We start from the raw sequence: 24,490 nt of genomic DNA on the forward strand, positions 1-24,490 counted from the left end.
TGATGCAAAATAACTCTATGGCAAAGAGTCCTGCAGATAGGCAGGCCAGTGACAGGCAGAAGGCTGGTAGCTACCAAAACCCACTGCACTTCTGTGTAATCTCTTGGCATTTAATGTTTATCCTTTGGCATGGAGGAAATGTGTCACAAGAAGCATTAGGCCACCTCATATGGACAGGAAAGGATTCCTCTGGTGCAGGATGTGAGGCAGACATGGGCATCACATCCCCTACTGACTAATTTTCATGGGTAAAAGTGGTGAAGACATTCCCCATCAGACACTCACACCTACAGAACACAGTGCACAGGCTTTCTAGTGCCAATGTGACCTGCACACTGCATAAATGCAGCATCTCCTGTCCAGCTCATTACCTTTTTAGTTGTTTGCTGAATCTCGAGAACATCCAAAATCCCTAACATCAAAATTTCCTTCTGGGCACGTTTCCCCTGTGAAATTTATATCCTTTCTTTTCAGGGAAAAAGGGTACATAGACATTTGATGGGACAATGAAGTAGTTCAGTAAGTCTTTCTAACTGGAAAGCAACCGTGGGCCACTTTTTAAAGATGATCACCCTTCTTGTGGGAGTTCCTGGTTATATCAAAACAAATGTGAGATAAACCGAATCGGGCACACTTTAACAGTGTCTAGCTAACATTATCACTTATTTCTTCTGCAGAAGCAATGATGAAGGAGATTCCTACTGTAGCACCATGGCTTGAATTTTCACATAAAAATCACACCTCATCTTTTTGAATGCCCCTCCACAACAGCTCTGAGTTAGGTGTAGAATTCAGCCTCAGGACAGACTTTTAATAAACATTAATTGAAGGAGAGAAGTATATTCCCTACTCGAAGAGAGCTGAAACTTCACTTTTAGTTTGTGTATGGTCATATTGTGTATTTGTACAAGTGTTGCTGTAGAATTACAACATATGGAAACTTGGGCAACAGATCATGCAAACAGACATAATCCTAGTAATGAAGTATGTAAACAAAGAGAAAGCAAATTCCACTGCAACAAAACTGTACTCAACAGACAGACCTGTTGCAGTGTATTTCTGTGCCAGCTATGAAATCAACATGATAGCATAGCTGAATATACAAATGAGGTTCAATAAAATTCAGAACCTGGTCAAGATGAGCCAAATAGTAATTATATATTAATATTCAAAATTAGCAGCCATTTCTTAACCTCAGAAAATTCTCAGCCACTGAGAACAATCTGTGATACAGAGGGATATGGATTTGATCGATGAACTACTCGATGGATAAGGAATTGGCTGGATGGCCATACCCAAAGCGTTCCAGTCAATGGCTCACTGTCCAAATGGAAACTAGTAATGAGTGGCATCCCTCAAGGGTCCGTGCTGGGATCAATACTGCTCAGTGTCTTCATCAATGCCATAGACAGTGGGGCTGAGTGCCCCTTCAGCAAGTCTGCAGGTGACACCAAGCTGAGCAGTGCCATTGATTCACTTGCGGGAAGGGATGCTATCCAGAGGGACCTTGACAGGCTTGAGGAGTGGCCCATGCAAACCCCATGAAGTTCAACAAGGCCAAGTATAAGGCCCTGCACCTGGGTTGGGGCAACCCCCAGCATCAATACAGGCTGGGGATAAAGGGATTGAGAGTAACCCTGCAAAGAAGGACCTGGGGATACTGGTGAATAAAAAATTGGACATGAACCCACAATGTGCACCTGCAGCCCAGAAAGCCAACTATATCCTAGGCTAGATAAAGAGAAGCATGGCCAGCAGGCTGAAGGAGGTGATTCTCCTCCTCTACTCCACTCTCATCAAGACCTCACCTGGAGTATTGCACCCAGCTCTGGGGTCCCTAGTAGAAGAAATACACAGACCTGTTGGAGCAAGTCCAGAGAAGGGCCACAAAAATTATCAGAGAGGGCTGAAGCTCCTCTCCTATGAAGACAAGCTGAGAGAGCTGGGGTTGTTCAGCCTGAAGAGAAGGCCCTGGGGAGACTTTACTGCAGCCTTTCAATATCTAAAGGGGACTTCTAAGACAGATGGAGAGAGACTTTTACCAGGGCCTCCAGTGACAGGACAAGGGGCAATCGTTTTAACCAGAAAGAGGGCAGATGTAGGTTGGACATAAGAAGACGCTTTTTAGAATGAGGGTGATAAGGCACTGCAACAGGTTGCCCAGAGAAGCTATGGATGCTCCCTCCAAGTAACTGTTCAAAGTCAGATGGAACGGGGCTTTGAGCAAGCTGGTCTAATGGAAGGTGCCCCTGCCCATGGCAGGGGGGCCAGACTGGGTGATCTCTGAAGGCCCCTTCCAACCCAAACCATTCTATGAGTCTATGACATTAAATATGAATGCAATTGTGGAATAAGTTGGTAAGATCAGAGAATAAAGCAATTACAATAGAGTACCTCATTACAGTTGCTAATTCAAAATTAATTAATTCAATTAATGTTGGTTGAAAACTAAAAATACATCATCACTGAAGATAACAGCAAAGTCAATTTGGAGTACTACCTATGTAATCAGTTTGATTTGAATCTGACCAGGGAATAGATTAAGGTACTCACCTCCAGAGTAAGTCTGGAGCTGAACAACCCATCTCATGCTTGTTTGTGATGCTTACTGAAGTTGCCACAGAGCAGGTACATCCTCCCGTACTGCTTATTGTTCTTTGGTTATGGGTGCTTGCAGACATGTTGTTGACACAAGGCTGTTATTAGCAGCTACTGATGATGGGCAGCAGAAGCAGCTGGGATAGGGGACTTAGTATTTCATAATTTTTACAGTTCTCTCATCTTCTTGGGAAAATTTTAAGGTTTGTTGTTTGGCAATTCACCTCCATAAAATGCTGGGAGAGCAAAAGAGGTTGAAAAGCAGAGCCATGACTCCAGTTAAGTATAAAAATTCCATGGTGCATATCAACTCCTATTTGATGTGGACTCCTGCAGCATGCCCCTCTCAACAGATTAACTGTGGTCTAATTATCTAATGCCTTCATGACTTGAGATAATCTCTGTCACTCTAGACTCCCATCCATGCCCTTGCAGGGCTGTGTTTCTTGTAGCCTTCAGGTAGCTCAGTGGGTAACAGTGACCATAGGAGCACTAATGGGAACCTTGCAGATTTCCCGTGCACATCATGCAGCCTCCTCAGCAGCATGTCAGTAGAGTCACTGGTAAAATGTACAGACCCACTCTGCAGGTACAGCCTGCAAGCATCTCTCTCCAAAAGATTTTACAGGCTGCCACCTTCTATCAGGCTAAAGCAATGCATTATTATGAGGCCCCTTCAGACTGTCACCCTTCCCTCTCAGAGAATTTCCTGCCATATAACAGAGGTCATACACATGCTATACAAACTAGGATGGTACAATCACCAAATTAGAAAAGTCCTCAAGAGGGAAGTTTAGCTAGTGCAGATATCCAGCAGGCAACAATTCCATTTCACACCAAGTTTCAAAGTTTTAAGGTTGTTGTTTTTCCTCTTTCCCCAGAATCATTTGAGTATTTTCAAACCGTGGACTTACATTGAAACTCCTGTTGCACTGGGCTTCAGCTGGAGCTCTTCCTTTCTCTCTCACTTTATGAGTAGGAAACAGAGATACCTAAGCTGACAAGTGGGTGCCACATGCAATATTGCAGTAAGTGGCTAGTTATTCTCTTAAAAATAGTAGACTAACTTGCAGGTTGACTAAAGGCATAGCAATAAAATCCCCTTCTAGATGCATCACTAACAAAAACCACAGAATGGTCTATCAAAAAGAAACAGCACAAAAGCTAAATGGCTCTGGAAAGGCTAACAGGAGAAGATCTAACTGACCCAGCACGGGAAAAGATTATTGGAGCCCTCTGCAAGTAAGGGGTGATTGATCATGTAACTATTTTTGGCTTCAACATCCACCAGCTGTGAAGTCGATTCCAAATTCATGAGTGCTTCTTCATAAAAAAACAAACAGTGATTACAGCTTTGTGCTTTTTACCTCCACGTGGTAAAGGTACAAACTACACATACCACTCATCTTTTTTCCATATATGACAACTTCACTGTGCAAAATTCTCTCTTCTTTTTCAAACAAACTACAGTTACTGCCCTAATAACTCTCCAGTTTGACACTTAATTTAAAATAAACACTAGTGGCTATATTTAGAGAACAATCTGGTATTGGTATAAATCCTCTCATGTTTCCACTTAAGCACAGAAGAATATTCTTGGCCAGGAAAGAAATCCCTCTGGAAAAGGTCTTGTAAGAACTAAAATGCAAAGCAATGACTATATAGGAATTAGTAAAGATTCATGTGTTTGAACTCCTCCTGCTTTTTACTAAACTTACACAAAGCAACAGCTTAGGTTAACATTGCCTATCTATATGTATGCATATTTAAAATGTTACAAGTCACCCTACTTGAAATGCTATAAGCTTGAAATGAGGTATTCACATAGCTACATAAGTTTTCAAGGATATAGACAAAGATGCTAATAAGTGGTTTGCTGACAGTATGTACTGTGAAGCCAAATATGCAACTGCAGATGCAGATACTAAGCAAACTAGTATACTGACACAGACTTGTGAACAGACTTTATTCCACTTACTGACAGATTTTATCGTTGTTTGGGCCCTGGACATTATAATGTCTCCAAGGCATATCTCTAAGGGAAAAAGAAATCCTATTTTCTTAAACATCTTGTTGCTATATTGGGTACACTAAAAATCAAGGTACCAGGACGCTTGTATTTGTAGTTTTCATTTGTGTATGTGCATGTATGCCAGTACTCAAGACAGCCTTTATTTCCCTTTATGAGAACTTAGGAATTCAAACAATCACAAATTAGTTTACACTTAGAAAAACCATAAACAATGATCTTCTGATTACTGGGAAGGCTCCAAATTTGTTCACAGCTATGGGAGTACACTGCTGCTTAAGCTATGGCTCAAAGCCTGAGCAGTACTAAAAGCTCCTCATTTTCTTGCTGCTGGTATTGAGCATATTTTCTACTGAACTCTAAAGGATGGCACCAAACCATAGGGCTCCATAATGGAAAACTACACACTGCGGAGTAGAGTATCCCTGCTCTGCTACAGAATCTCACAGTTGTTCTGCCATAATCATACAGGACAAAGTCAGCTATCACCTGACACTTGGGTACTCAGATCATGATTTTCCTGGGATGAAAAAGATCTCAGTAAGATTGTGAAACATGGTGTGACACATGAAAATGTGTCTTCAAGTCTCTGGTCTTCTGGTTCCAGCTCCTACTTAAAGTTTGTAAATTTTTGTGACTGCTTGCCACAAGCGTGTACAAGTTTAAGGCAGGGAATAAACTTATCTGTACACCAGACACGTGGCACATGGGGGAAAGAGAGAAGGGATTTGCTAAGAGCTGACAACAATAATAAATACTGATAATAAACTGCAGGTCAGCCTGGGGATACATGGCTTGGGAGAATTAAGGCCTTTATTTCCCAAACAGATGCAAGGCTGACAGTGCAGACATCTAAGTCTGTTTCATCACTTGTCTGAATGTATTCTGATGAGCTGAGAGCAACTCAGAGTCCATATCCATTCATTTGTCTGCCTCCCTGCTGACTCCACTGAACAATGATGCCAGTTACTGTCAGCTCTGTCGTATGGCCTTAAGTGAACTCAGCTCACTTTGGCTAAACAGCTGTAAAATGGTACTTTCAGTTAAGGACGTTCATTTCCCGAATGATCTGCTAAGAGTGACTAGATGAAGCAGAACTATTTTGCTAAAGCTTCCTTAGGATAAAAATCATGTGTAAAACAGCACACACCAAAGACAAGAAGTCTTCAAGTGGCAATTACTAAAAAAGTAGGAAATGATGAACAGACCCTTTTGCAAAATCCATCAGAGTGCACTACACCTTAGCTTATCTGTTTCCCATGAAATCTTGCAGCCATGAGCATCAGAAAACCTTAGCTAGAAAATCAAGCCCCAAAAATACCAGCAAGGAACAAGTCTTCCGTATCCTGTCAACAGTGATTAAAATGTCATTCATCTAACGGGGGACCTGCAACAAACTCTCATTTCTTCTCCTGAATGAGGCTACAGAGATTTCATATACACATACATATAAATGGACTCAGACATATACTCATACATTTGACTATTCTGTTTAATTCTTGCCTTTAAGAGTAGCAAATATTCTCATGTTCTTCATTATGGGTGGAGATGTCTCTGAAAGACCACTGTAGTAGGGCTTAACTTTTAATCAAAAACATGAAGATACCACAGAATTACAGAACAGTTGAGGCTGGAAGGGTCCAGCACCCCTGTTCAGGCAGAGCCACCTACAGCCAGTTGCCCAGGACCATGTCCAGATGGTTTTTGAGTATCTCTAAGGATGGAGATGCCACCAGCTCCCAGCAACCCTCACAATGAAAATATGTTTCCTGATGTTCAGTGGGAACCACCTATGTTTCTGTTTGTGCCTGTTGCCCTGATCTTCTCACTGAGCACCGCTGAAAGGAGCATGTCTCCATCCTCTTTGGACCCTTCCTTCAGGTATTTTTATTTATTTATAGAAGATCCCCCTTAAGCCTTCTTTTCTCCAAGCTGAACTGTCCCTGCTCTTGCAGACTTTCCTCATAGGAGAGATGCTCCAGCCTCTTCATCATCTTCAAGACTCTTCATTGGGGTCTCTCCAGTATCTTGCACTGGGGAGGCCAGAACTATACACAGAACTCCAGACAGGGTTTCACCAGTGCTGAACAGAGAGGAAGTATCACCTCTCCGGACCTGCTGGCAACACTCCTCCTAACGCAGCCCAGGGAACATTGCTGGCTCATGTTCAACTTAGTATCCATCAGAACCACTAGGTCCTTTTCTGCCAAGATGCTTTCTAAGCAGCCCCCAACATATGTTCTGGCACAGGGCTGTTTCTCGGCAGGTGCAGGACTTCATACTTCTCCTTGTTGAACTTCATGAGGTTCCTGTCAGCCCATTTCTCCAGCCCACTGATGTACCTCTGGAGGCCAGCATGACCCTCCCATGCATCAGTCACATCTCTCAGTTTTGCATGATCTTCAAACTTGCTGATGGCATACTCTACACAATCATCCAGATAATGAGGATGTTGAACAGGATCAGACCCAGTATTGACCCCTTGGGTACACCACTAGTGACTAGCCTCCAACCATACTTCGTTCCAGTGATCACCACCCGTTGGGCTCAGCCCGACCATTAAGTCAGTTTTCACCTCTGCTCATCCAGACCATACTTCAAACACCTTCTTTACGAGGATCTTACTGGTATAGAAAGTCAAACAAACAAACAAAACCAACCCTGTCAACAAACAGAACTTCCAGGTATGTGAAATGTAAACAGGTGCTAAAAGTGTTGAAAAACTTCCAAATTAAGACTGGAAGCCCTCTTCCCTTGTTCTTCAGCTTCTCATTGCATGTAATGTCACAGCCTCAGCAGCTAAGCTTCCAGTTAGTTCTCCAGCAAGAGAAGCCTAGACTTCATATTTCTAAACTGGTCTCAGCTAAGGTGCCATTACACACCAAAAAAGGCAAAAGAGACAAATTACTTTTTTGCTCCTTTGAAAACAGTTTTAAAGTATGCTTTTGGGCATTTTTACTGTCCACCTGCAGCACACATGCAGTGAGAGAGCAGCCATGTCACAGGACACTTCTATTTCAATATCACACACATCTTGGCTGCAACTCATGTTGCCTTCCCCATCAGCAACATGAGTTGCCCTGCCTTCCCAACCCAACTATACCTCAAAGAATATAATCTTGCAAATAACAATAGTAATAAAACAAATAATAATAAATCACTGTTGCCTCAGAAAGATTTTTAAATACAGAACACATCAGTTAAGCTCATTAGTTCTAACCTCCTTTACAAGAGGGGACATGCCACTTTAAAGGAAAATTAAACAGATTTTCTTATTGTGTTTTTCTGATTTTATTTTCCTCCATTCATATTTTCTAGATTAAATCCTTAACACCCAACACGGTGTTTATGTCTTCGCTTCCCAGTGTGTATATGAACTTAAGCAAACCAAGAGATTTCTGAACACAGAAAGCATATCAGAGGCAATTAAAAAAATCCAGATGCTATGCAAAATTTTCTGGCTGAGGTGTTATTATATCCAGTCATTGCAATAAAGCTGTGCCATCCAAGACCTGCAACATCCACAATAGGAAATAGAGTCACGGAAAAGTCAGAGTTAGAGATAAAACTCCCCAAGAAAGACAGCATTATTGATTTCCAAAGAAAATAGCCCATAAAACAAATTATGACTCTGCAAAAAATAGAAGAAAGAAAAAATAAAGGCAGAATTCATGGATTTTAACTCTGAAAGGCTCAGGTGCATTACCCTGAGGGCAGGACTCCTGACTCCTGAGGGACTTAGCGGTATGGCCCCATAGCTGCATGGACGCGGGAAAGTATTGCTCACTCAATCCTTTCCACATTGTTTCTTGGAAATAACTTCTCCCTATCTCATGCAATGAAGAACCTGTGTTCCCCTGCTATAGCTCCTGGACTTATGGCTCCCTTCCATGCTGCTATTCTCAACCTGTGCCCAAAAGAACTGTTGACTCCTGCAACATAATGGAAACATTATGTTTCACAATGAAAACAAGTTTCCTGATGTTCAGTGGGAACCACCTATGTTTCTGGTTGTTTTTCAGAAGACATTTCAGATGTGTTTCTGCTAGTAAAAAACTAAAGTCAGAAGTGACTTTTCCTTTACAGTTACCTATATGTATATAAGGCTAGTCTCAGTTCTCATAGCCAGGCACCAACCTCGTCATCTAACGCTCGAGTGAAGACACAGCCATTAAAATGACATTTACATCCTTTCTGTATTTCACAGTTTCCTGTTCCAGAGAGAGTACTTATCCCACCTGCTAACAACAGCCTTCTTCGAAGGGCTTCTCAAGTCATGTTGTGATAGTTACCGACAAGCAAAAGAATTATGTTCCAGGCTGGAAGAAACACGGTTCAGGAAATGTAAAACAGGCCTATGAGATGAGACACCTTTTCACTAAAAGATCTACAAAGGAATCAGGGAGTGACACTGGACAATTTAGGGTACCCAACCATACATCAGCTGGGGATTTCTTCTGCAAGTAGAAAGTGTTTTGTGGAGCACTTAGAGCTTTATTATTCAAGCTTAAGAAAAGTGTTTACATTGTTAATTGAAACTTTGTTCCTGGATACAGTGCATTATAACATGATCTTTAACACTATTATCAGAAAACAGGGAAATCTTCTGCTAATTCAGAGACCAGGCAGGATTGTCTGGCTTTCTTACCCTCCAAGCATGACATTTGCCACATACGGATCTGCGTTGAAGCTGAATGCAACAGCATTTTCCTGGACATCACAGCCACACAGAAGCCTGCTTCGACCTTTGTTCAACCATGACTGCTAGACAAGGCAACAGTCTTAGAGTATTGACTGCTAATGATGTAAAACAAAAAAACCCAACCAAACAAACAACAACAAAAGGAAAAAAAAGAGAATCTGAAGACAGAGAATTACTTCCTTTGATAACCTTGCATCTCACTATGGTTTTGTAGCTATTCCCACATTTTTAATATGAAACACATTTTGTGGCCCAGCAAATTTTAAGGAACTCATCAAGTCACAACAGAGCTTCTTTAAGTATTTTAATGGTTTTCTGACTGAAAACTGTGAAGACTCTGTTTCCTAAAAGACTTTGACTGATATTTCAAATGGAAATATACAGTGATTCATGGATATTTTCATACCAGGGCTTGCCAGGTTTTCAGAATAGAGCAAAGTGTTTGTAACATGTAGCTCATACTTTATCAAAGAATACATCTATTTAAAACAACGTTCAAAGCACACCAACACAATTACTCAGACTACTAGAGTTATCTAATATACTGAACTTGAGCCATGTTTGCCAAAAGAAAATGCATTGGAGGAATAGCCATATAGTGTAGGAGAAACACTGTTAATAAAAGAGCATTTTTGAAGTGGCAGGCACTTTACTGTTATCTAAAATCGTAGGAATCTTTGGCTTGATTATCATATGAAGAAGGACTATAATAATCATACTTGAATCTTTGGCTTCCTAGAACCATAGGGAAGGACGGGGCAAAAAAATACTTACTCTTTTAAATGGGAGTAATAAAATATGTTAAAATGATATAAAGGCTTCTGAGCAATCAAAGCACTGTATAAAGTTAGATGGATGACTATGCTGGCCTTTTTTCTGGCCTGCTGTGGCATTACTGCCACAAAGGAATAGTAAGACAGTAAAAACTGCAAGACCAAAGGGAAATAATTCTTTTTTTAAAAAATGTTTATTTTCTTGTAACAGTAGAAGGTTTGACCCCGTTTGGTAAGTTTCATCAGTCAACTAATTATAGCATTGCCTGTACTGCTCTTGCATACAGTGGCTGTGGGTGAAGAATCTCCAAAGGCAATACAATGGGAAAACTACAAAAAAAAAAAAAAAAAAAAAAAAGGTAACAAAGACAACTAGTTGTAACTGAGTTTGAATTATTTCTTCAATAAGCTTTCAAAGATTTACACTTGATAACATCCTACATGGTAAGACTATTAGGGCATTTTCAGGCTGATTCTGTCACAACTCTGAACAGTCTGTACCATACACAAGGTGAACAAGTCTCTTTTACTAGCAGAAACACATCTGAAACGTCTGTGGTCACCCTTCAGTACAAATGCAAGCTTATTTTTCCTCACTACTGATCTTGACCCACATTAGATCTTGACCAAAATTCATACTGAAAATTGACAGTGCTGAAAATACCTCCCTTCCCTTCAAAAAAATGCACTGCCAAATCATTGGCTCTTCTCTTCATTTTCAAGATGATTATACATGTAGTGTAATAAGCACAATGACCACAAACTACTGCCTGTCAGCAGCTTTACCAATACAAAAACTCACACCATGCTCACACCCTGAAACTCCTAAAAAGAAACTTTAGCTTGATTCATTTAAGTCTTCCATTTTTTCAGATAACTGAAAATATTTCTAGCTGTTTTCAGCAAGTGATTTTGCATGTTTGTACTTGTATTTTAGCAAACTTCAACAATATTTGCAAGGTTGGTACCCATCCTGTTTATAACCAAAGCTGAAAATATCTTATTTAACTTCCTATTAATGGAGAAGATACCAGTACAAAGCTAGACTGATTTCTTAATCCTGGGCCCTGTCCATCTTCATCAGAGCCAGCCACAGAAGCTGTGACTTCAGGTGGGAAGCCGCACCTCACCCTCCAGCATCTGACTGAGACATGCCCAGATCCCTACAGCCTTCCCAGAAAATTCTGGGTATAGTCATCCCGCATACCTGTGCAAGCTGCAGCGGTGTGACTGTAGCTGTGCAACCAACGCATGCAGTTGGCATTACAAATTATAAAGCTAGCCCTGGGTATGTCCAAATAAGCTGAAGCCTCATACTGAGTGGCTGCTAGATAGATGCATAGCTAGTTTTTCACATAAACGTGTGGCATTTTGAAACATGAAGCTGCAATACAATTTTTAGTAAGTGTGGTTTACAGTGCTGTATCTATATGATATACAGAATCACACAAGTTGCCTCATCCTACCTATGAGTAACAAACCTTGTTAGCTGGAGGGAATCAACTTTTTGCTGGGGTTACATGCAAGTTATTTGTTTGACTGAGGTGATTTGGCCTCCATCACCACTCCCCAACACTCTTTTGCCCTCCTACAGCTTTTTAATTGTTTTTCAAATTCTAGTGGTAAATTACCTATTTTCAGTTGTTATCATGCAAAACAAAGTCCAGCTGATTGTCAGGAGTTGCAGGTATACTCAGTAAATATGAATTTCACAACAGCTGTCCTCCCTCTCTGTGGCCAGCCTCCACAGCTCGGTGTAAAATGCACTAAAATAACTTGTTGACTCTAAGCACTGAATCACTAACAGCTGTATGTGGAAATATACTTCTGAGAATTATACTGTCCTGTGGAGGAGAGGAATGCTTTGAAACTCATCTCTCATGCAGTGACTCACCGATAACAATTTAGGATTCGTTTGTTCTGCTGCAAATGAAAAGCCAAGACTTATCACCAGTGTTATGCACAAGCAGCTGCTGCTAAAGCCCTCCATGAACATGAAGTGCTCTTGGCCGTCTTTCTTTGCACAAGACCTACTACTGAAGATGAGCAAATGCTAACAACTGTAATTTGGGCATAGTTTAATAAAAATGCTGTCACGCAGAAGCCTAGGATGGAAGTTACACATGGGCAAGCAAAATGACAGATTTCCTAATAGTATCAGCAAGGCAAGGGAGAGCCTGGAGCAAGGCTGAACGCTACTCACACACGGTACTGTTAAGCTGCTGGTGACAATAAAGCAAGAACATATCAAGAAGAAATGAGTTGCTAACACAAGAATAGTGTCTGAGTAGTCTAAGTGAAGTACAGGAGAAATGGCACCAGAGGTGAAGAGGAAGTAAAAACACAAGAGTCTTAAGTGTACCAGAAGTATGTGAGCGTCAGCTTCCCCCTGCCCCAGCCCCCTTGGGAGTGACTAGGAAGGGCAGTTGTCTCTCCAAATGCAATCATTTTGGCCAGGAAGAAACATTTCAATTACCAGGTCAAGGCAGTGTGCCAGTGACTGTATACCAGTTCTGATGGCTTCTCCCCTCCATCAAATGGCATTTGGTGCAGAGATACTCATGCTACGGGTTTGGGAGACCCAAGCTAATAATATGCTCCAGTGGCAGGGTGGATTTGTCAGCTGAAAATCTTGCCAGCAAGCAAACACTGTGCTATGCCAGCCTGGTTCTGCTGCATCTAGGCACAAGCTGTTGCAAGTCTCCCTGAATTACCCTCTACTTTGCCTCCAATTACACAGTCATCACAAACATGTGAGATCACTTGTCTCACCTTAGGGTTGTACAAAGCCAGCAACATTAAACCTTTTTTACATTTTCAAATTAATTACTTCCCGAGGTATAGGAAACTATTGCAGATAGATAGGAACAAAATTGAGACTACAGATGTGCCAATCTATCTGCCAGTAGGTTTGTAACCGAGCATGACACAGCAGACCTCAGACAGGAACTGTGCTTGCTGTAAAACAAAATCTAGGATCACCAGTCATTACCTGTTTCATTGCCCTGCATATTACAACCAAATGATGTGGTATTCAAGATGAGAGAGTTCAGGTCAAAAGAGGTCCATTTTAAGTCACACGGCACAGCTGGAAATACAAGCTTTTTAAATGGTATGCAGGCAATGTTTGTATTTGAGATTCCTTATGCTGCTACTCTCACTTATCTGATGGCCTGGGATGGCTATCCTGTCTCTTGAAATTACTTTCCATCTTAAAACCATTTTAGAGTGTAGCTATATAATAACTATGGCCCAAAAGAAGAACTTCAGTTTCCAGACACTGTTGGTAGTGCTGTTGCTTGCTTACCTGCTTACCATAAACTGTTACCTGAAGGATGCCCATTTTGAGTGTATCACAGAATCTTGGACTAAAGCAGCAAAAAGTTGGCACCTTTCAAGGGGAAGAAAATCAGGCTATTTTAACATATATAGTAGTTCATTATACCACTCTTCTGAATGAAATTATTTCTTTTTAAGGATGAGTCCCCTTTGGAATACTGCAAAAAGAGAAAACTCAAAAACTCTGAAGTGCATGCTATTAAAATATATCCTTGGAGACATGAGATTTGAAGTAAAACACACTTCCAGAATTTTTGAAGGAAAGCAACACACAAAAATGTGCCTTTAAAGCTGCCAATGATCATATGAGAGCCAGATGCATATGGCTGTATCAACTACCAGTTACAGCTTCAGCAGTTCAGTGCCACATTGCTCATTATAGAAGATCAACAAGGCAAGTTGCTTCACAACACTCCACAGAAGAGCAAAGTGATAAGGAGACAACTGTACAAAACCTGTTGCCACTACTACTAAAAAAGCTCCAAGTCCAATGCAATTGGAAGCACGTGGGCACATTTAACAACCATCATGTGCTTTTTGGAGCACATTGTTAATATAAGCAAACCCTCTTCCCTACAGCTTGCAAAGGTAATAGACAAATTTCTTAATGCTTAAATTCTAACGCTTAAATCCAGGCAAGCAGATGCAACACAGTGAACTTCATTAGGGCAGATCTGAGCTGACAGCCCAAATGCACATTATTTGTAGCTCTATTAAACTCCCCCTGTTAACATTAAGGAAGACTGAGAACAAAACATAACAACAGACACAGGCACACAAAATGCTGTATGGACACTCTTGGCAAAAACAGAAACATTGTCCGGAGTCACAGAAAAAATATGCCATAGTTATTGTGTTTAATGAAACTTAACCTATAATGATGCTATGAGCAGGCTGTTCTTAACCTGCCACGTTATGGCAGGCTCTGTGCTGGACAGGGCTGGGATGAAAGCAAAAAATGCCAAAATCCAGCCTTGCAGAACGGCTGCAACTGACACAAGGCTGCATTTCCTACCGCTATTTCAAGTGGGTCTACATGGTTTTATTTATTACTCTAACCAGAATTACTGCCTATTACATACAGCATCTTCCTTTGTTTGAAAGTTTGGTTTACACTTACAAAGCATGTGTCCTCTGAAATAAATGCACAATTTGGTTAAAAAAACAATCTCAAGATTATTTGATCAAATCCTATCATGGAAAGTTTGACAGCATATATTAGAATGAACCAGGTCTTTCTCTTGCAAGACATATACTGCTGACACAGAAGTAAATTCTTGTGGAAACAGGCCACTATGCACCTGCAAACTTTATGCCCCAGTTATGCTTTAGAACTGGACATAAACTCATGCTAAATATACCTGTGGGTACGCAACATGGTATTTGAGCTTCTCAACTATCTCTAAATACCACTGTAGTGATGGATATAGATCTGGTTTCTAAATTTCTCATCCATTAGTTGAGTCCAAGGAGTTCGACCTTTACCTTATATTCTGTAAGTGGATTTTAAAAAATACATTATCTGTTCAGAGGCATCATGAATGCAAGAATATTTATGGATGCATGCCTGCACCTCTGAAGTTAAAATGGACCATTAACACCTTGGTTTATGTGTACTAGCAAATCATTCAAAGCTTGCAGATCTTATCACTGGTCCATTGATGACACACAAATTCACCTGCTACTCATCAGATTTCAGCACCAGGATGCCTTTTTCCTAAGCAACAACATTACTGTGTTTCTTGTGTAGCTGGTATCCTACAAACACTCACTTCATAAAGCACATCATATTTGCATGGGATTTCCCAGCTTACACTGAAAAGAGAACTGTCATGCTGCCAGAAACCTGCTGCCTCAGGCATGAAGCTATCTTTACCCAGCCTGGGCCATGACCTCAGCCTGGGTGTGCTTCTCAGCCATAGGTAACCTCGCAAGAAATTTGTATCCTCAGCTGTTTCTATATTTGACACTTTTCTTTGCATGGTGGCTGCCTGCTAAAAATCATTACAATTCTAAAATGCAAATACCAAGTTAGCAGATGACTGACTCAAAAGGCTGAGAGTTAAAAAGAGCACATTGATATTTGTACTTGAAGGTCCTATTCCTGAATTCAGAGCCGTGTGAGAGAGCTTGAGGCTTACAGAGGGTTTCAGTGAAGCCGAAGTCTATGGGAGCACAGATCTACTGGACAGATATTATGGTAAAACGTCTGATTTGTTTCTTGCGTAGCTGGTATCCTACAAACACCCACCTTGTTAGGGCCTGATTTGCCTGTCTTGAGTAAAGCAGGGAAGAGTGAAACAGCTATCCATTTTACCACTGACTATTTGGTTTTGATTTTCCTTTTGCACTTGACTAAAATGGGCCCTAAAATGCCAGTCAATTACAGGTACCAGAACTTGAGCTATAAAAAATGAAAATCTTTTAAATTATAAAATTTGTAAGTTTAAACACAAGAAATCCTCTTATCCCAGAACTACCAGAATATTAAAAATGTCAGATACATTTAAAAAAGCAGTTGAACCTTAGAAACCTATTCATTTAAGCTGTAAACAAAAGCAAAAAGTAACCTCACACTTCCTTTCTGTGCCTGACTCTTTAGCAGATATTGGCTTCCTTGGCAATCGGGCAAAAAACTTTCAAGTATGGAGTGGAATTTTTTATGAGCAGGATTTTAGTTATATTTACATCATCTTGACAGTTTGGCACAAGATCGCACCATTGAGAGATTTATAAGATGAAAGAACTTGCACTGCAAGTCAGATAATCCCTGTAAGAGATTGGCCGTATATCACTCTACAAATAATATTTCAAAATAATAGAACAATTTTGAAGCAATGAAAGGAGAAGTGAACAATTCAAAGCTAAGCTGCCACTCCCATCCTTAACTTCCTCTGTTGTCCCAGTAAATTACCACATACACGTACACTGATCTGCAAATACCAGGGCTCGGTGCTGCCAAAAGGAACATGGCTTTACTAGTTAAAAAAAAAAAAAAAAAAAAAGAGCATCTAAGGAAGACTAGTTTTGCACACCCGCTACATAGATTTGGATGAGCTATTTTCAGCTAGATTTAGTTATGACTGTATGAATGAATTTCTGAAGAGGCTATTACCTTGTGTGCCAAGTATTTGCACAGAATGACTTACTATGAATAAATTACAGAAATAATGGAAATGCTGACACAACTATGCCTATTAAGACAGCTGGTACACCACATATCCTCCCAGAGCATAACAGTTCAGTTACGTATCACTGAAAAACAAGATCTACAATGACAGAAGCTGTACAACCACTGGTATGCTTATGGTCACATAGAAAAATCAAACCACATACAATAACCAAAATAGTGTTCTGTAGGAGAAAAAAAAAAAAAAAGCACGCTGCTGCTGATTCAAATCTCTGATCCAATTTCCATTTCCTGAAGCACCATATCATGGATGTGCACAACATGATGCACATCCATTTCTGCAGGTATTACTCCCAGCATATCACAGTCCCTCGGAGCTGAGTCAATACTACTACCCTGTGGCTCCCTGTTAATGGCAAGGAGGAAGTGCTGATTCCAAGACAGGCAGCTTAAGAGGGCATGATTTTAAGAGGTATAGCTGGGAAAGCATAGATGGTTACTAAAGTTCCACTAGTATCTTCAAAAATACAGGAAAATCTATGTATGTTTTAAGTAAAAAGAGAAAAATGAACTATTTTAATCATGACATCCTCACAGCCTTTTCCGAGTTAGCACTCTTCATACACTCTCAAACCCTAATAATTCATCTAAAAATTAACAATTAGGGTGACTTTGCATATGTGAGCACCGCTTACAAATCAGATAAAAACAAAACGTACAAAAAAAAAAAGCTTCATTATCAACCGAGTAACAAGTGGAATGACAAAACTGGACCAGCCAGTTTTGAATGGAGCACTGATGAGGGGTAATGAGGGGTGTCTCTCTTTGTATCTGTACTCGCCCCTTCATTATTCTTAGTACCTGGTTTAGAGCTTAAAAACTTTGAAAACACATAGTCCCTTTTACTGCATGAGCACAGCTTTCACTCCATGAATGATGCTGCGGACAAAACATAACCCAAACTAAATCATTTTACTGCCCAGTTACAACCATGTTGTATTTATTTTTGGTTAGTCTTTGGTTTGTTCATATTGGTTCTGTTAAAAATGGGAGTCTACATTAAAAACTTATCAAGGAAGGGCTACAGCTGCATGGAAACTTCACAGTGACTGCATTTTGTTCTCTCAGTGGCAGTGAGTCAAGTCTAATACAACTTACTGAAACAGTAATGCTAATCTTCCTACTGAACTATAAGTACCATAAAATGGAGAAAAGTCTTAACTGGACACTTTGTAAAGGTACTCTTCATGAAGATTGTCTCCTGCCCTGAAAATGCACACACTTCTACAGTTAAAGCTGAAGTATGTTTATAGAAAAAACAATAATGCAGCTTAACAGGAATTTGACCGATGTGTTTTTTTCTAGGAAGAAGTTACCTACAGCAGATTTGATATCAGACACCTTTTCCCAACGGAAACTTGAAGAAACGGGAAGGCGGTTCCTGGGACATCCCGCAGGAACCTGCGGCGCTACCTGTGCCTGGGAAGGCACGGACGCCTCCTCGCGTCGCCTGCAGACGGGGCTCGGGGCGCTGACAGCAGCCACCGAAGCTGCACACCGAGGGGGTCCGACGGCGGCTCCTTCCCCGGGACAGCGGCGCAGCGCAGCACTGGGGCGGCCGCGCCACCCCGGGACGCCGCTCCGCGCAGCGCTGCGCGACACCACCGCGGCCGCGGGCTGCAGGGGCGCCCGGCGCGGGGGGCGGCGGCGCCCGGGGGCAGCAGCAGTGCCGGGGGTGGGCTGCGCGGCCGGCTGGAGCTGTTCGCCCGGGGGCCGGCAGCGCTCTTACCTTCCCCGTGCAGCACCCAGGGCAGCTGCGCGTAGTCCCACTCGTAGCCGCAGGCGCTGTCCTCAAAGGCGCACGACCCGGGGGAGAGCAAGGCCGCCCCGACGAGCCGCAGAGCTGCAAGGACAAAGCGAGCCCCGGTCACGGCGTGGCCGGCCCGGGGACCGCGGGCTGGGGGCCGCCGCCGACCCCGGAGCGGCGCCCACCTCGCTCCCCGGGGGGCGGCGCGGCGCGTCCCCCGCCGCCGCTTACCGTGCGCGGCGAGGAGGCAGAGCCGCAGCATCTTCCGCGCCGGGGGAGCCGTGGCCAGCGGCGGCGGGGCGGGCGGGCGGCCGGGAGCGCGGGGGCGCGGCCGCGCCGAACCCGGGGCTTCGGCGGCGGCGGGGCTGAGCGCGGCCCCTCGGCACCCCGGCGGGGCGCAGGGAGGCAAGCCGTGGCGGCGGGGGGGGCAGGGCAGGGGCGGGGGGGCAGGGCAGGGGCGGGGAGGGCCCCAGGGCACCCCGGGTGGGCGGTGCGTCCCACCCCCGACGCCGAGCGGGGTCGGCCCCGGTCTGTCGCCCGAGGCGGGGGAGGCCGGGGCTGGGGAGTCCTGGGGGTGGGGGTGCCGCCGCCCCTCCGGGCCACCTGCTGAGTGCATCGCACGCACCCCGCACACCCCCTGTAGAACTCTGCGTGCTTAGGTTTAGGTGGGTTTTCCCGAGTTTCAGCTCGTGCCCGCTGCCTTGCTCCCATCTCTGGGTACCACTGGAAGAGCCTGGCTCTGCCTGATGTAGTCCCCCATCAGATATTGATGCACATTACTAAGATGCACACTCCCACCCATCTGCCGAGGACAAAGCAGCTCCCACCCCACCAGGGCTCCTCTGCCACCACTACCTGCCCTGCCAACCTTCTCTGCTGCAAAAACCGCCATACTGGAGGGCCACCGCAAGGTACTCTGCCACTTTTAGGTCAGAAAGATGCTGGAGTTCCTGGGGTGGTCCAAGAACTGTAGTTCACAGGATTACATGATAACTCAGGAAGAGACCACAGGAGGTCTCCAGCCCAAGCCCTGCCCAAAGCACAGCCTGCCCTGAGCTCAGGCCAGGCTGACCAGGGCCTTACCCACCTGGGGCCTGACAACCTCCAAGGCTGGGGATGGCACAGCCTGTCTGGGCCCCCACTCCACTTCTGGGCTGTCCTTGCTGGGAGAACTTTTCTTCCTTATGGATGCTCTGAATTTTAGCTGTTTGAGGTGTTTCAGCTGTGCTGCTGGCTCTCACCCCCCCACCATGCACCACTGAAGAGCCTGGCTGCATGTCCTGCACGCCCTCCTACCTATACCAGGGCTGGGTGCCCCCAAAGCTGTCCCTCTTCCCAGCTGAACCAACCCTGGTCCCACAGCCTCTCCTCACAGGACAAGGGCTCCAGCCCCACCATCTCTGTGTCCTCCCCTCTCCTCCCACCAGTTTGACAGTGTCATTCCTGTGCTGGGGACCCAAACTGGAGGCGATTCCCAGACAGGGGCTGACATGTACCAAGCAGGGTGCAGTCTCTGTGCTCCCATGGCTCTCAGGGCCATGTCCTGCTCACACCACCAAGGGCATCGCTGACCCTTGCTGCTGCCCAAGCACATGGTTGGCCCCAGTGCAGTTCACTGCTTGCCCATGCGCAGGGCCATGCCCCAGAGCTGTTGCCTGGCACTGCCAGTCCCAGCCTGTGTCTCTACAGAGCCCTGCCTTCCAGCTGCTGCGCTCAGCATTTGCCCGTGTTGAATTTCCTGGGTTCCTTGTTGAGCCCTGTTCATGTCTGCCTCAATGGCAGTCCTGCTGCCAGCATATCCACTGGTGCCCACATCTGGAAACTTGAGATGCCTGCCAGCTGTTCCCTTCTCTGGGTCAGACCTAGTGGCTAAGCCCACCTAACGTAGTCTAAAGCCCCTGTTCACCCTTTTCAACAGATTTGCATTCATCTTGTATTGCTTGCTTCAGCAGTTGTTATACAACGGTTTCCCATTGAAATGTCTGGGAAAACCTAGCTGCTTAGAGGATTCCTCAGTCTATTCCAAGGTAAATTCACTCCAGCCATAGTTTTGAGTCATCACCTAAACTAATTAGGTACAGTGAGAAATGTGAACAATTGACTTCCTGAAAACGTCCTTCAAAATCACAAAAGTAACCAAGAGGATGTAGAACATGATTTTGGGGGACTACTCCGATACCACTTTCTACCAGTCCATGGGCTCCAGGGAAACAGGAACAAGCATCAATTCATAGAGACAAAAAACGCTTTGACTCATGCCAGACAACATTTTCTTAGTTATAATACGTAGTCATATTTCTTAATTTTCTCAGAGTCTGTATTAAAAATTGCTACTCATGGAAATGGGTATTCCAAGTACAATCACTAACTTCAATATTGGACTATTTAGTAAGGCTATGTCAGAGAAATACTAAGAACGGTGCAGAACAGCTATATGGGGTTTTTCTTTAGCCATTGTGAGCTAAAGTGTTGTTTGCATGACAGCCCACACAGGCTATTTCTGTTATTTGGCCTTTATTTTTCATAATGTTAGCAAACTTTGGCATGCATAAAAAGCCTTAACAGGTTTCTGGCAAAGTTACTTGAAGCCAGTAAAAGATCTCTTACACTCACCAAGTTTCTACATTCCTGAATAACTGTGATGTAACTTCTTGGTATACTTTTCATACTACCATTCCTGAATCCCACGTACCATCTAGAACTTTTTCCCTTAAATTGACATAGTCTCTGCATCTAGTCAACTGTGCTAAGAGCGTAGGCAATATCTTGTATGATCAGCCCTCACCTAGTTCACATTTTGCCTGTTAAGATTTTTGGCTGGCAGACTTTATTGTGTTTTGGGGGGAGGAGCTTCATCTGTCAAATCCATGTGTCTTCAATTTAGAGACAAGGATGTCATGCAGGGCAGTGTCAAATGCTTTCTAACCTTTCAATCATACTTCTCTACCAGCATCCCAGCTGGATGAAAAACAGCATGTATGCAAACCTTAGCACCAGCAATAAAATCAGGAAGTTATTACATTTTCCAGTGAATCACTTCCCACATGCAGCCTGCAGAACTGGTGTGTCCAGAAACAGTTTCTGAACGTCCACAAACATATCCTCTGCTTTTCCGAAGGTCACATGCCAGGCCTCTCTGGATACATGAGGCAAATAAAATAGGTGGCACAAATATCTGTCGCTGGCACCCTGCAGATCGTTTCTTCTCAGATAGTGGAAAAACTTCCTGCTTTTAGAAACTCATTCAATTCATATGGGTCTTTAACGAAACCAGTGGTCTTGATCAGCACAGATACCTTTGGTTTGGGTTTTTTTTCAGTTTGACCTGTGGTTTACAGAAGAAGGAACCTGCCAGCTCTTCTTTGAGCTTCTGCTCCAGGGGAAGTGAAGAGTTATAAGCATCCCAGAAGAGACAGACCCCACCGCTCTGCTCTGAACTCTGTTGAAACTGCATTATCACCTTGACAAAGTTCTCAAAATTTTCCTCTACTGCCAGGGTGCCCCATTCCATCTTCTCCTTCAAGGAATGTGCTGCCCTGATGAGATCCAGGACTTCACTCATTTTTAACTCAGTTTATGCCCTGATTTTACTACAAGTTTTATATTTTCAAGTTTGTTTTTATATATCACAGACTCCTTGCAGAGCATTCTGCATCAGACTCGAGTCACAAGCTGGTCTCTTATCGGGGATTTAACTAATCCCAAAATGCAAAACTGGACCTTTAGCCACAGGCTCATCATAAACTCGATGAGTCTTTTATCTTCTTTTGCATTCTCTGTTTAAAAACAGTATTGCCGTAATTCTTTTTTTTTCTTTTTTTATGATGTGCAGAATATCACGGCTTGTTAGAGGCATTAAGTGCCTCAGAACCAGTTTCTTCAGCAATGAGGTTAGCTTTCCTTTTTTTGCAGGGCTGTTTCTCATGCATGTATGTACCATTAAGCACACCTGTCTGTTTTTTCAGGGAGTACCCTCTTTCCTATGGCTTCTATCTGGTCCCATCTCTAGTCCTTAGTTTAATTTATTCCTGATATTCTAGACAGAACATCCTGGTAGGATGCAAAAACTTGTTAAGGTCCCAAGCCTTCAGCCTTCTATGAATTAGACCTTTCTTTGTTTTTTTTCTGTCTGAAAAAGGAGTCCAGATAGAGATAGACCTGAAGCTGCCAGTTTTTGCAGTAAGACACCTCCCAAAAAGTTGAAGTGGTGCCTGTGTAGCATCTTTACCCAATTTTTGCAGCTGTGCCTTTCTTTGGCTTGCCTTCCCATCTCTGTTGCAGTATGAACAAAACTCACACAAACACACAAACGTAATGTCAATGCAGTTACAGATTAAAAAAAGGAAAAAAAAAGGAAGAAAAATAAAAGAAAAATAAGCATGTTACAAGCTTTTCCAGCTGGCTAGCAAAACCAGGCAGGTTCTCATCAGAGTCATCTTCAGAATCAAGCTTGTGCGACTACAGTAAAATGGTTGCTGCTCAGAAATATGACAAATCCAAAAAAATTAACTGTCAGCTAAAGAGTTTTTCTCTTTTTCATGGAAATACCATGTTCTTTTAGTCTTTTTAGATTTTTACTCTCTGTCATGGCTGTCAGTTTTGTAACAATCATATTTCTTTTGAGATGACCAAAGCAGACTCCTATGCTAAAGAAGAAACAAAAGCCCCCTGATACACTGCATGCCATCAGGTTTTGTTATAATGCAGTTACAGATTCAAAATAACTCTTTGAGTGATGCACACAGAAACTCCAGATGTGAACTAAAAGAATCAAAAGGAAATACTTTGCTTTCTCCTAAAACTATTTTCATTTCTTCTTCCTTTGTTCCAATACAGTTGCTGCAAGTTTCCTTTAATTGGTTAGTTAAGACTAAATATATCTCTCAGCCATAACCGCTCCAAGTGCTACAGAGATCAGTTCCCTAGCTTTGAACATCACACACCTCTCTTCCCAACCCTTTGTTAGCTCTCCTCCTGTTAAATACGAGCTGCTTGCCTTCACTTTCAAAGCCTTTCATGACCTCCATCTCTTTGGCTGGCTCTTCCTCAGCATTGACATCAGCTTCTACCACCTTTGATCCTTTCACATGTAAGAAGCTTTCCGTAATCATCCCCGTTGTTTCTTCTTCTGCTTCAGGTTCCTCCTTAAAAGGTGGTTTCTTTGTGGTCTGGTTTGGGTTGGGTTCTTTTTTTACTGTGAGACCTGTAAATGTTGACAAGACAGAAACTGGTGTGCTGTGTCCAACGTAAATCGTGCGGGATTGTTTCATTATATTTATGTGGCTGGCTCTTTTTATCCACTGTCCCTTTTCATAGGCAGAAAAATTTTGTGAGAAGCAAGGATTACTTTTGTTTCTGTTTTTGTATGGGGCCAAGTTTAATAGAGGTACTTCGGTTCCTAAATGCTATGGTAACACAAACAGTGGGAAATAACAAAGAAATCAGGATCACTTAATTTGTTACATTATCTGTCTATCCAGGCTGCAGACACAGCATACTTGGCATATCTAACTTGTGGCATACAACAACATTTAGAACACAGACTTTCATTTTAATAGCATTCTGTTACCTCCTCAGTAAGAAGACTTTACCTAGGATTTATCTAGTCAAAGCCACATACACTTATGGTTTAGGTTTCTCTTCTGGTCCAAAAAAATCCTCAGAGACTTGAATGATCTCATCATTTCAGTGCATATCTGCTGTGAAACATTTTTGGCAGCTGGCTGACTAATATCTCTACTTAATCTTATAGAATCAATGGATTCATTCCTGTTTCAAAGAGTAACAAACTCTTGGCAGGGTTTTTAGCCAAACTTTCTGAAGCCAGATATGCACACCTGACATGAATTAATTTCAATACTAAGGCAGATGATTAGCTAAATGTCTCCAGCAGCTTTGAAAAATGCCCATTTTTATACAATAAGTATATACATATATATAGAGAGAATCAAGTGTATATATAGAATCAAGTGTATGTCAAGTGTACTGCATTATACAGTACACATGACTTTTGAAGAGCTGATGGCCCAAATAGCCAAGTGATGCTGGTGGCTCACCAATATAAGCACTCACTAAGAACAGCTGAAGTGACTAATTGGCCTTGGTTGTTTTC

At 42.8% G+C, this 24,490-nt stretch overlaps 1 protein-coding gene across 1 annotated transcript in view; it reads right to left on the reverse strand.

The window, feature by feature from the left end:
• The window catches only part of MAMDC2 (MAM domain containing 2), a 65,078-nt gene extending 46,289 nt beyond the window's left edge, over nucleotides 1–18,789 (reverse strand). Inside the window, exons 1-2 of the mRNA XM_055699690.1 lie at nucleotides 18,610–18,789; nucleotides 18,361–18,474 (exon numbers count right to left, since the gene is read on the reverse strand). Of these exons, the coding sequence (XP_055555665.1) occupies nucleotides 18,361–18,474; nucleotides 18,610–18,640 (145 nt within the window). The 5' untranslated portion in view covers nucleotides 18,641–18,789. The remainder of the gene's footprint in view (nucleotides 1–18,360; nucleotides 18,475–18,609) is intronic.
• Nucleotides 18,790–24,490: the final 5,701 nt, after the last annotated feature.

Source organism: Falco cherrug, chromosome Z (genome assembly GCF_023634085.1).
Source record: "Falco cherrug isolate bFalChe1 chromosome Z, bFalChe1.pri, whole genome shotgun sequence".
Taxonomy (NCBI): domain Eukaryota; kingdom Metazoa; phylum Chordata; class Aves; order Falconiformes; family Falconidae; genus Falco; species Falco cherrug.